The sequence below is a fragment of the Durio zibethinus genome, chromosome 1 (assembly GCF_047325235.1).
Source record: "Durio zibethinus cultivar Kanyao isolate XHJ-2024 chromosome 1, ASM4732523v1, whole genome shotgun sequence".
Lineage (NCBI taxonomy): Eukaryota > Viridiplantae > Streptophyta > Magnoliopsida > Malvales > Malvaceae > Durio > Durio zibethinus.
The window spans coordinates 32,457,666-32,470,599 of record NC_143162.1 but is presented as its reverse complement, the minus strand read 5'-3'; the positions used below and the strand labels follow the sequence as shown (position 1 = coordinate 32,470,599).

General features: G+C 27.0%; 1 protein-coding gene across 4 annotated transcripts; it reads left to right on the top strand.

Annotated features, from left to right (window-relative positions):
* The first annotated feature begins 8,159 nt into the window (after window positions 1-8,159).
* LOC111311264 (uncharacterized) lies at window positions 8,160-12,209 on the top strand. 4 transcript variants are annotated; one of them, XM_089765146.1, is made up of 3 exons: window positions 8,160-8,430; window positions 8,538-8,593; window positions 10,132-11,472. In XM_089765146.1, the coding sequence occupies exon 3, from the start codon at window positions 10,240-10,242 to the stop codon at window positions 10,966-10,968; it is 729 nt and encodes a 242-aa protein (XP_089621272.1). In that variant the 5' UTR covers window positions 8,160-8,430; window positions 8,538-8,593; window positions 10,132-10,239; the 3' UTR covers window positions 10,969-11,472. The 4 variants fall into 4 exon arrangements, with proteins under 4 accessions (XP_089621272.1, XP_022766374.2, XP_089621225.1 ...); XM_022910639.2 differs by having other exon boundaries at window positions 8,164-8,398; XM_089765099.1 differs by lacking the exons at window positions 8,160-8,430; window positions 8,538-8,593 and adding an exon at window positions 11,580-12,209 and having other exon boundaries at window positions 9,831-10,968.
* The last annotated feature ends 725 nt before the right edge of the window (window positions 12,210-12,934 follow it).

Below are 12,934 nucleotides of genomic sequence, written 5' to 3'. Positions count from 1 at the left end.
TGACATAAACAAAGATTATGAACAAAAAGGTATCTCTCGATTTAAACCTTCAATTAGTACATGTATCTTAGAATTCTAACGAATATGATAGTGTCCGTAAATTAAACCTCAACTCCTAATGTTAGAATTGATGATATAACATACATAATACTTATTTATTCTTCTATTAGAGGTTTATAACCACTTTAGTATTATTATGGCTATGTGTTCATCCTATTCATAAATATTTACAAGAAAAACCTCAATTCTTCTTATTAAAGCAGCACCACTTCTATGTTTATATAGGTAGAGTTTTCATTTTGGCTCTATTGCTTTAGACATTTAAAATTTCATTAAGAGTATAAAAACTTATCATCCCCTTGAAATGTATCACACTAGTTTTTAAATTTGAATGGATTTTACGAGTGCTTACTAAACACATAACAATAACTTATTTTCACCCATTAAACTTTGTAATTAGAGGTTACTAATTCAAAGTTAGGTTCCTATTATTGGTGTCTAATAGTAAGGGTTTAAATCCATTCTATTTGTAGTACTATTTAACCAAATATCTTACAATTCAATTTTTTTATGATAATTACTCCCACTTGAGGTTGAATCTTTAATATAATCACTTTAGGCTAGTATGTCCAAACTTTTTATTTTGCATATCATTTATATGCTCTATACATTGTTACCTCATTCTTGTCATTTTAAGAAATAGATAGTATTCGTTATGGCCACAACTCTACACATAAATTTTAACCATTCTATTTTCATACTTTTATACATCTTTAATATAATTATACTTTTAGTACAATTTGATAAACTGAATGAATAAACCAAGCCATTTTAATCCTTTTAAGATATTTAAAGACCTTTTATGATTTTACTTTAATAAGTCATACTAAACTTATTAGCCTGTATAATTTGCTTATAAAATTATATTAAAATCTTACAACACTATGGTGATAATTTTTATTTCTTTTAATTCTTAGCATCCCCACTATGTGCAAATTTACATTCTTTTATTAAAGAATGTCTCATTCAATTATCAAGATATCATATATACTTAATCAAGTTGTCATTTCATTTATTTTTCACTATTTAGTGGTTGTTTTTGTTTAAATAGAAGGCCTACAAATCCATCATTGGTGAGAAACAACTAGTAAATATTATATATCTTAATATTTTCTTTTCATAAAAGTTTCAAAACTTTTATATTTTATCTCAATATGAGAGTATACATCAATAAGTATGATGTCAAACATAATCATCTTCAAAATTATTTTCTTTTAGCAAACTCATACTTTCTATAGCTTCCTTTTGAAACTTTCATATCAAATCATGGATACTTATACAGTTATTTTATCATGGACACTAAAACAATATCCACCATGGTTTATGTCATTAAGAACAACCATAATCTCTTGTATAACAACACAATACTATATACAAAGTTTGTGTCCAAATTATCAAATACATGAAACTTTCCACCCAACAAATAGAAAGCATTTTAACTAGTTACAAAGAGTTATATAACTTCTTTAATTGAATTGAAGTTATCTTCAATAATATGTTTATTTCTGATTTAAACAATATTATATAAATTAAATAATATGAATCATGTGTATTTTTCTTATAAATAAAATGCAATCATGGAATATGGACCATAAAATATAATTTTATGATAAGAACATATATACTTGCTTCTTTTTCGAAAAGATTTATAAATTCACAATTTATTTTATGCTTTAAAATAATTCTAAAGAATTTATCATTTTGATTTCATAATCATAGTCTTACTAAAATTTAACAAGGCTATAAAAGATTCATAACTAAAACTAGCAAGTACTCCATGTTCATTTTATACTCATAACCATTCAATGCCATGATTAAGAAAATTCACATATGACATATCATAAAATCATAAATCATAAATTAAATAATTTAATTTAAAATCAAAAGATTAAAAAATAGTTAATAAATAAGCAAAATTCAATGAGACTCAAGGTCTCCAATGAATTATTAATCATCAATTCTTTTAGTAGAATATAAAAATTAGAAAAATAGTAATAAGAAACCTATCTTGTGTTTAGTATTTATTTCACCAATAAGCCATTTGGGCAATTGAAGCTATCTCTATTTGCATTAAAATAAACTTTATTTTTATTTATTTTAATGGCAAACTGTGTCATTTTCTCCATGGCATTCCAACTTAGAACTTTTCAAATTCATAAACATGACCAATAACACATTGCAAGAGTTTCCTTCAAATCTATGGTAACTAGTTAGTGTCTTAACATTTATGACATGCCTTTCCTTTTAATCAATCTCCCATATACAAATAGTAATAATGCTTTTGTATAACCATTAATTAACTCTTTAACGGCTTTTTATAATTTTCACTTTATGAATGTTCATAATAAAATTTTATTTTGTAAAATCACTTCCAATGTAATACACCTAATAGGTAAAATACATGTCACATTGCCTATGTTTTTTATAATAAAACTTATGTTCATGTATAAAACAAACAATTGTTTGATTTTTTTATCCACCAATTAATCCATGAAACACCATATTTTAATAATAATTTTTTTCAAATATCAATTTAATTTTAATTGGTTTTCATGAACACCAATCAAAATTTAAACCAATAATAAATTAAAAAAAATCAACCTTTGATTTATAAAAAACCAACAAAGATAGAACCATACAAATAGCTTGACTTAACTTATTATCTCAATTTTTATGCCATGATTTAAAAATAAAACTAATCATGTAATCAAATCTTATTTTTTGCATGTATTTTTCACTTACATCTAATTTGTCATGGTAAATTCCTTTACCTATTTTTGATTGTTTTCATAAAAATCATGGGACAAGTTACCTATTCTATATATAACCAAAATAGGACAATTAAACAATTGGCCATTCCATTTTTTCAATTTACTTCGTTACTTGATAACAAGTGACAATTCTTTTGATTGTAGATCAATTTATGTCTTTCTCTTTTATGTTTTTAGACTGTTTCTCATCTCAGTCTTTATAAGCTTCTTTAAATAGATATAACACAATTCATTAAACTCAATTATGGAGCAGTTTCAATATATATATAAACTTATGCAATGTAATCAATATTTTGCATATGTGTTTTGACTTTACATACTAATAAAATTAATTGTTAATGTATTTATCTCATTCAGTTAATCTTCTTACTAGTAATTATGTAAAAAATAAAATACATATCTTTAATGAAGATCTTTATGAAAATTAACATTTTGGTCCATGAAAACATTAATCTTTTGACATCTTGAGCCTTCTCTAATATTGATCTTTGAATCATATCAATTTTTTTCTTTATATTTTTTTCATGCGAAATATAAATTTATCATAATTACCTTTAAATTGTTAGAAAAATAAATAAAAAAAGATAAATAATTGAAAATAATTTTAGTTTTAAAACATGAAAAACACTTTTTTAAAAGTAATTATATCTTTAAGGTACCACAAAACCACAAACTCTCTAATCAAAGTAATAAAAATAGTTACATTAAAAAATTTATTTGTAATGAATGAATAGATATAAATATTTATTCAAATAATTATAAGTTTTTATATAATCATAACCTTTTATATAACCATAACTTTTATGAATAATAATATATTTATTTTCAAATAATTATAATAATTTATTATATAATAATTATTTTATTTAAATATAATTATTTAAAATATAAATATTAATCAATAATTAAATATTTTTATGTAACATAAAATACATCACATTTTAAACTATCAATAAGCTTTGCTTCCTTAAGAAGGAAACAGCAACGTTCCGCGAGCCGAGTTTCATCGTCGACCTCTTCAAATCGTTAAGTATAAGCAACTCCAACTCTCCAAGTACTCCAAGCTATTCCTCTTAGGCCACGAGACGACACGGTTATCCGCATTGTCTTTTCGAGCGGTTCAACGCACCTTCGCCTCGTCTGAGAACCTGTGAATCAACTTCGACGAAATTGTGACCGCCGACGACTCTCAAACTATATGCCAAACGCTTAGAACCAAAATCACCTTGCATTTATCCACACAACGCGTTTTTCTCTGTTTTAAGTTTTTGAGAGTTCTTTTTGAGTTTTGCAGAGTTAAATCAATGGAGCTGGTTTGGGTTTTTGGAGGGGGAGAGGGATGCGCAGTGCGCATAGACTAGTAGCCTAGAACGGTGACGTTTTAAAAGGTGTGTTCACCTGAAAGGCAAAGTGCTGTTTTATAACCGGAGGATTATGGAATTTGAATACTATTTTTTTTTCTGATAGAGAATGAGCCAATGAAGGAGAGACATGTAGGGTGGTCTTGGTTGAATACGTGTCGAAAAGGGGGAACGGACGGTCCGTGGTAGCACTTGGGTTTCTTTTATTAGTAAGCTTTTTAGAAAGGGAAAAAAATGATGCGATTACGACTTACCAACCTCGACACCCCTCCTTTTGATTTGTGTTAAATATTTTTTTGGTCGTATGGATATTTAAAGAAAATTTTCACTCAATTAAATATTTAATAAGTGTTTTTGTTCACATACTTCACCTCAAAAGTTAACATCCTTACATGGTACAAGAAACCAATTATATGGTACCACATCGTATCCACATCATAAGTGGGCTTCACTGTCATATTATCACCAGAATTAAGGTTATTTTTTTAATCGTTTAATGTTTTTAAATAATTAATAATAAATTTTTTCAAAAAATTAATAATTAATAAAACCCATAAAAAAAAAAGTATAGCACAAAAAGGAAGCCAAAATTTGTATATAGAAACACATATCGGAAATAAAATGCAAAGTTGTAAAGTACTTTAACATGAACCTTCATTTCCGAAATGGTTGTAAAGTAATCTAAAGCCATAATTTTGTTAAGCCTCTCTTTCATCCCAGCATATGCAACCAAAAAAAAAAAAAAAACTCCTAAGTAAAAAAAACTCAGAAATTTAACTATAACTAAAAAAAAAGATTCATAACATAATTCAAATGAATTATTACAGATAAAGTCAGCATCAATGGACTGATCAGAGTTATAAAGCCAAAGCTTAGCTTGGTGGACGCAGTGGTGTAAAGCATTCTCGTCAGACTAAAGTTGAGAGATTCGTCTTATTTGGAGTCCATAAGAATATATCAAAAAATTCATATATATATATATATTAAATATCATTTAAGTCTAAAAATTTAAATTATTAAGTTTTTGAGTTCTTCATATATATATATATATAAGATATTTTATTCAAATTTGTTAATGATTAAGATTTTTTACTTATATATAAATTTTATTCTAATAATATTTTTTATTCATTCGTTAGTTTTAATCAAGTCCTACTTCAGTTCTCTTATACGATTAAATCTTATTAAGATCTTCTTTAATCAAACAACTTCACATCTCTAGAGTACTTTTAGGTTAGGTTACAGCAATTAACTTTACCACTTAAGTTGTTTTAGTATTCGTTCAAGCTTGCAGTTCAAATTGACTCAATACATCATACATCATTCACTTGAATATTTCACTTCTGCATATTATCATATACTCGTTACATTTAAGTTAAATTTTTTAATATTGATATTCGAGCATATAAAGTTGATAGATGTGATCAACTTTTAATCTGCCTATAATCTCCTTTCTAGTAACATCACTGAAACTCGAAATTATAACATTAATTCTGATACCATTGAAAGATTTGCCACACTTAAAATTTATCGAAATACACCAAAAATTTTATATATATATATTAAATATTATTTGAATTCAAATTAAAATTTTAGATATTTTATATATAAAAAATATTTCATTTAAATTTTTTAATAACGTAAAAGTTTTTACTCACTAATAAATCTTATCTCAATAATTAACTAGAATCGGCAGGCCGTGAAGTCAACAGTCCACTCACTATCGAAATCAAATCCAAATCTTTCCCTAAGCAGGTTGGCAGCGTCGTCTATCACGTAATCTGAAGTTGTTTAGTTCGGTGAAATGGTTTAACGTCGCAAGACAAGTGAGATTTCGTCGGAGATGGCGGACGAGAGAGGCTGAGGAAGCTTCTCAAGTTTATCGATGATGGCGAAGACGGCGGGTTTGGAACGGTGGACTTCTTGTTCTTGTTTAAGGGTCCCTTTCCATTTGCTTTTATTTTTTTTATTTGGGCTATGATTTTTTATTTTTTTTGGCCAAAATCTATTATTATTAATTAATTAAAAACATCAAATGGTAAAAAAGAAGATTAGCCTTGATTGTAGTGATGATTTGGCAGTGAGGCTCACTTATTGTATGGCTATGATGTGGCACTAAATGATTAGTTCTTTATGCAATGTAAAGTCAATTGAGCTAACGATGTTAGCTTTAGGAATAAAGTGTGTGACGTAAAACAACTATAAGTATTTAATTGAGTAAATATTTTTTTAAGGTATCAATACGACAGAAATACGTAAATTCGGGCCAAATAAATATTGAATTCTTTTAATTTGGTTGCTTGTTTTTGTTTGTTTAATTTTACTAAATTAATCACTTATTTTCTTTTTGGAACATTGTGGTAACAGTAAAAAAATTAATACATATATATATATATATATGAAATGTTCAAATGATTGGTTCATTCAAAGAATATCTTAAAATGTTTGAATTTATTATTTATTTATAGATAATTAGTCATAATAATAGATTAAAAGAGTTAAATTATTCATGAATTAATCAGATCTCATGAATATTCAAAGCTTTACTTGTTTATTTTTTACTCAAATTCAAAATTAAATTACAAGTCAAATTAAATATTTTAATATTTAACTCAAGAGGTTATGCACTTAGTTAAATTTTTAATTTTTTAACATATAAATATATAATAAAAATATAATAGTTAATATTTCTATTTATTATTTTATCAAACAAAATTTGAGTAACCCAAACAAAATTATTAAGTCAAATTCGAAAATGAAATACAAAACTTGATCAATTTTGAATTGAAATAAGATCTTTGAATCTTTGATTTCGAGTTTAGCAATGTATTAAGTTCACTCCACTCAAATACACCCCTTATGTAATAGTGCTATTTTTTATTTTATTTTTTAAAACAATTAAAAGGATAAATATATTGCTGACAAATATTTTTTGACTTTTTTTAATAACACAAATTATATAAAATTTAGTCAACAAAGAAACCAAAAATTGACATAGTCAATCATGAAACAATTTTTGCCTAACATTTGGTGAAAATAATAATTTAGTCGATAAATACCATAATTTAAATCTCAAATATTCTTCCAAATTTCATTTTTCGTTATCATGTAATTCAAGTAGCACAATCCAATCAATTTCAAAATTTTTTTTTTTGACACAATCCAATCAGTATTAATTTTTTGAACATATATATTAATAAAATATTAGTACACTTATGTTATTCATGTATGATTATCATATTATGATTAATTAATATTATATAAAATTTGAATATGATAGTGGATTAAATATAAATTTTAAAAAATATAAATTCTAAAGATAAACCCTAATTAATATTTTAATTTAGATTATTAACTATATAAGAAAGATGTAACGAGAAATTATAACTAAGGAAAGCTAATATTATTCATTAACATATTTATATAGTTAAATGAACACATAATAATTAATAAAATATGCTATTCAAAAATTCAAAAATATCATCGGATATATAGAATTTATATATTGAAATATATCAAATATAAATTCTAAAAATAAATTTTAATTAATATTCTAGTTTTGATTATTAACTATACAAGAAAGATGTATTGAGATTTTTTTTTTTTTGAAGAAATGTATTGAGAAATGAAAAATAAGGGAAGTCAATATTATTCATTAAGTTAATATAATCATATAGTTATATGAGCACGTAATAATTAATAAAGTATACTATTCAAAGATTAGATGCATCATCATGATTGTATAGAATAATAATCTTTTTAAATTTTAATTAAAAATCATTTAAATTCTTATTAATACTATTTTCATGGAATTATTTTTTTTGTCTCCAAAATCTCTTTTTCCTTTTCGAAATTAAATGACAAAGAAATATTATCCTTATCGTCTTATCCTTTCGTCAAAAAAAAAAAAAAAAAAATCTAGAAGCAGCCCATAAATGGCTAACACATTACTTGGGAGATATCCCTTCCATGAACAACCCTAATCCCTTAAACCTCGCCTAAAATTAGGCAATTTATTCCAAGAAAGGGAGATTTGAGGCTCCTTTAATTTTTTTTTTTTTGAAATTTCTCTTCTATTATTAAAAAAAAAAAAGCATGAAAAACGTCACATTTTATCTGTCAATCAAAGCAAACTACTAATATACCTTTTCACAGCGATGCTTTTGTTAATTGCTGCTCTGTCTCTCTTTTATAAATCATCTTTGTGTGAAATGTATTCATCATCTCTTCTTTCTTTTGTAAGTTTTACAATTTCTCAGTCGTTTTCTTCTTCATTTCCAATTTCTTTATAAACTTGTTAAACCTTTTTGAATATGGGTTTTTTCTTTTTCTCTTTCTTTTTTAGGGTTTTGAAGGAGTTCAATTCAATTCAAATGCAAGTGAATTTGGGTTTTAATATTGGTACGTTCTCTTTCTCTCTCTCTTTCCTTATCTAAGCCTTTTCATTTTTCTGATAATAAGTAATTATAAAATACTACAGTTTTGAAACAAGATTAAAGTTTGGGAGAATATTGTACTCTCTTTGAAAATAATTAAAATTTGAGATAATATTTTAACATTTGTAATCTCTTGTATTATCTTCAAATTGCAATTTTTTATTAAAAAAATTACAGTCATTAGTTTAAGGGTGAAACACGTTTCGAATGTTTCTTATTTTATTATATATTTTAATTTTCATGGCTTTTTTATTATTTTATTTTCCAAATAAAATACTAGTACAATCATCAAGTATTCTCTCATTAAGGATTCTTGTTAGTATTTTGCAGGGCTTGCTTGAAAAGACAAAGAAAATAAAAATTTTGAGTTATATATTTAAGGGGAAGTATTTACTTTCCCGAAATAAAATTCGTTTGCATGACAGATATATGTTAGGTCATTCTTCACCGTCAAGCCTTTTGGACTCTTATCAACAGATCCTTTGGGTTCTTTTTTTTTTTTTTTAAATTATTCTTACATACAAAAATAAAAAATCTACCAACTTTAAATTAGATATTCAACCGAAATACATAAAACTTAGGCAGAGGTGCAAAATATACTGAGATCACATGTGTAAACATTATCGCCACGTGTACCATGAAACTATTTCAAAGACACCAACAAAAAATGTTGCTAAATGCATCTTTATTTTTTCTTTTAACATTTAAATTTTTTAAAAAATTTTTATAAATAAAATTACTTAATTATTTTTCTCACAACTTTATGAAGGTTTATAATTTTTTAGAAATAAATTTTCATAAAATTATATAATTTTTCAGAAATAGATATATAAATTTCCATTTCATTTTTAGAAAATCATATAAGTTATAATATTCCGTAAATACATATATAATTTTCTAAAAATAAATTCTCGAAAAGTTATAAACTTTTTAAAAAATTTAACTTTTAGAGAAATAAATTTTGGAAAGATTATAAATCTTTTTGAAAATTTATTTTTGGAAAGTTATACAATTTTTTAAAAATTTATTTTCAAAAAATTTTATTACTTTTTTGAAATCTATTTTTAAAAATTTATGTAAAAAATAATTAAATAATTTTATTTTAAAAAATTAAAAAAATAATGTAAAAAAAAAAAAACTCAAACACATTTAGCAGCACTAAAAAAAAAAAAACAGTTGTCCCCTTTGCTTGTCTTTCTTCCCTGTTAAAATGTTTCAATGTTTCAAATACTAAAATACTTTTTTTTTTTAAACCTTAAAAAACAGGTAATGAGAGTTGCAAATTTGTGAAAAAATTTAGGTCGATACCACATAAGTAAAACCGAATCTTGACGTCACAGATATTAGCTGTCATCTCTTTCCATCTTTCAATCTCTTTAATACTCCTCTCTTCTCTCTATTTATAACCTGATTACCTACAATTTGTCTTCATGAAATTCTAGATTTATTACTTAAAAAAAAAAAAAAAAACCAAAATATCCTAATTGATCTTTTGATATGCAGCTCCCGAGATGTGCAACAGTAGCATCATCGTCACATCTACAGCTTGGCCTTGAAGCCCTAACCATATGTCCAAAGAAGAACCAAACTGAAAAGCATTGCAATTCTTGCATGATGACTTCAAGCGTTGTTTCCCCTTCGGCTTCTTCTTTGGTCGGTGATTACATTGGCATGGAGAGTTGCTTTGATCTCGACAATAACAAAGACGTTTGTGTTGGTGGTGATGGTGGTGATAAGGATACTAATGAGTATTATTCTGGGGTTTGCAGTGAAAGCCGTGGGAAGCGAGAACAACGGTGTAGGAGGTTGATTAAAAGAGAGTTTCCTCCGCCAATACCGTCGCTTGCTTCCACCGAGAGTCTGCCTTCTCATATGCCTTGGGTGCTGAAAAGGTATTGCACTAGTGATGGGCGGTTGATTCTTAGAGAAGAGAAGGTTAGACACCAGGAATATTTCCGGGCTCACCGATCCAATGGTCGTTTAACATTGCATCTTGTTCCCTTGGATGACGATGAGATTGATGATATTGAGGATCATGAGATTGATCATGAAGAAGCACAGGAAGAGGCTGACCAAGTCAATGTTTATGACAATGACATCAACGACATTATGAACAACGCCGAGGATGATCATGAGAGTAACTTTGTTGAAACGTTGCTTAAAGACAATGATATTCCTGTGATTGAAGATTCAATAGTAAAATGTTCAATCGCTGAGACTCCAATTGAGAATGGGATTACAGCAAATGGAGGAAAGTGCTTGAACTGCAGCAGTGTAAGAGCAAGTCCCTCATGTTTTCTCGGTTTGCCAGTGCCAGCAATCAGGCCAGTTCACACTTAGGTAACAACAACCCTTCAAAAAGAGTCAAAATGAGGACTTTTATGGGATAATGGAAATATGGACGGTTAAGCAACTTTAGGCTTAGATGCCTTTTATTTATTTTTCTATTTTTCCCCAAAATTTCCCCATTTTTTCCCTTTTTTGGGTGGTCATATTCATTGATGTGATAAGAGTGAGTTGTCCTTTTCAAGCCCTTTTTTAAAATTAGTGATAGAGGCTTCAAAGGGTATGAACTTGTTAGAGTTTCCTTTTCTCTGGTTATTGTAGATTTTTCATTTGTTATTGATAAATATTTTTTGGGTTTTTCTTTTTTATTTTTTTCCCTTTCTTGGATTTATCTAGCTGTCCATCCCATGTCTAGATTATTCGATGCCAAAAAGCTGAATTCCTTTTAAATACATATATTCATATTTATTTATTTTATATTAATTATATAAAATATAAAAAATATCATAATATAATTATATTGATATATAAATACAAAATATATTTATGTACCGACCAAGAATATTACCTGATCAGATTTTTTTTTTCTCGAAGCATATGAAAGATAAAAATGTAGTTGGGATCCATGATGGCCACCCCTCAAACAAAAAGAAAATTGTGTACAGGTCAAGGGTGACTGGCATGGCAGTTGGCAGAAGAATCGACAATCAATCAAAAGTAGAGGCCCAGCTACAGGCAGAGCAGGCCCGGGGGAACAATTCCAAGGGGGACCAAAGTATTCTAATCATCACCGACACCATGTTGTAGACTTAGATAATGTATGCTGGTATTAGTAAGTGTATATACAGTATATGAAGTGCAGCTACCTTCCAATAGCTATTACTGTCAGTTCCATGATTGGGCTGGCAGGTGGATCTGCCATGGCGCTTCACAACACAACCTCCCACCCTTTCTCTGCCATTTTTGACAGCTGGCTGGTGCGTCTACCAATGCCACAGGTCAACCCTTCGCTAATTTCATGCTGATGAATTTACTTAAAACTGTACCTACCCATGATCTGTCACTAGACTAAATCATTGAACTGTTCACTACCTTACATTTTACTACTTACCAGTATGAAAGTTTAACATGCCAAAGAACTAAACAGTCTTAATCTTTGAATCCCAAATTGTCCAACCAAACACAATAAATGGTGTGTAATTTTACAATTTTCAAGGGTTGTTTTGTATTATAAATGGCTAATTACAACTGTTTAGCATTGTCCAATTGAATATTAAACAGTCAAATAAAATGAATCACTGGTAATTTCTGTTACTGAAACCAAACCCTGTGATGATTCTAATTTCTTTTTTTAGTCTCAATTAATTAAATTTGGATGACAGCTAACTTGCAACTTTGGTGAGTAATACTTTGCATTTATATTGTTCCATAATTTGCATGGTATGCAATGCAACTTGTATTGGCTGGGTTTATTTTCATTTTTCAGTAATATTTTCTCCTTGTATAATAAGTTTTCTAGCTTATGTTTTATTTTTCAAACAATGAATTGTTCGATTCTTCATTTCTTAATAGATCAACGATGTTTACAATCTTCGAAAAAATATTCATTGTTTTATGTTTATCTGTATAAATGATAGAATTTCGAAATAAAATGTGCATTGATGAAGAGGCGAAATAAATTAATAACAGATGGTAAAGAAAATTATGATATGCTATCTTGCCTTCATAATCAATATCTATAAAGAACAATAAAAGCTGTCCCTTTACTTTTAAATGAATCACAATTAATCTGTCTTAAAATATAATTGTATGGGTAAAATTTTGAAACAAAATTTTTACTCCCTCAATTGACTTTCAGATTGACAGTATTGCTTGACACTTTTTTTTTTTTTATAAAAAATTGTTTAAATGTAAAAAAAAAATAAAAATCAGAAGCTTCTGCAGCCTTTAGAGTCCTCTATAAGCTTCAATTATGTAAAAAAAATTAAAGCCTTTAGAGCTCTTCCATAAGCTTCACGTA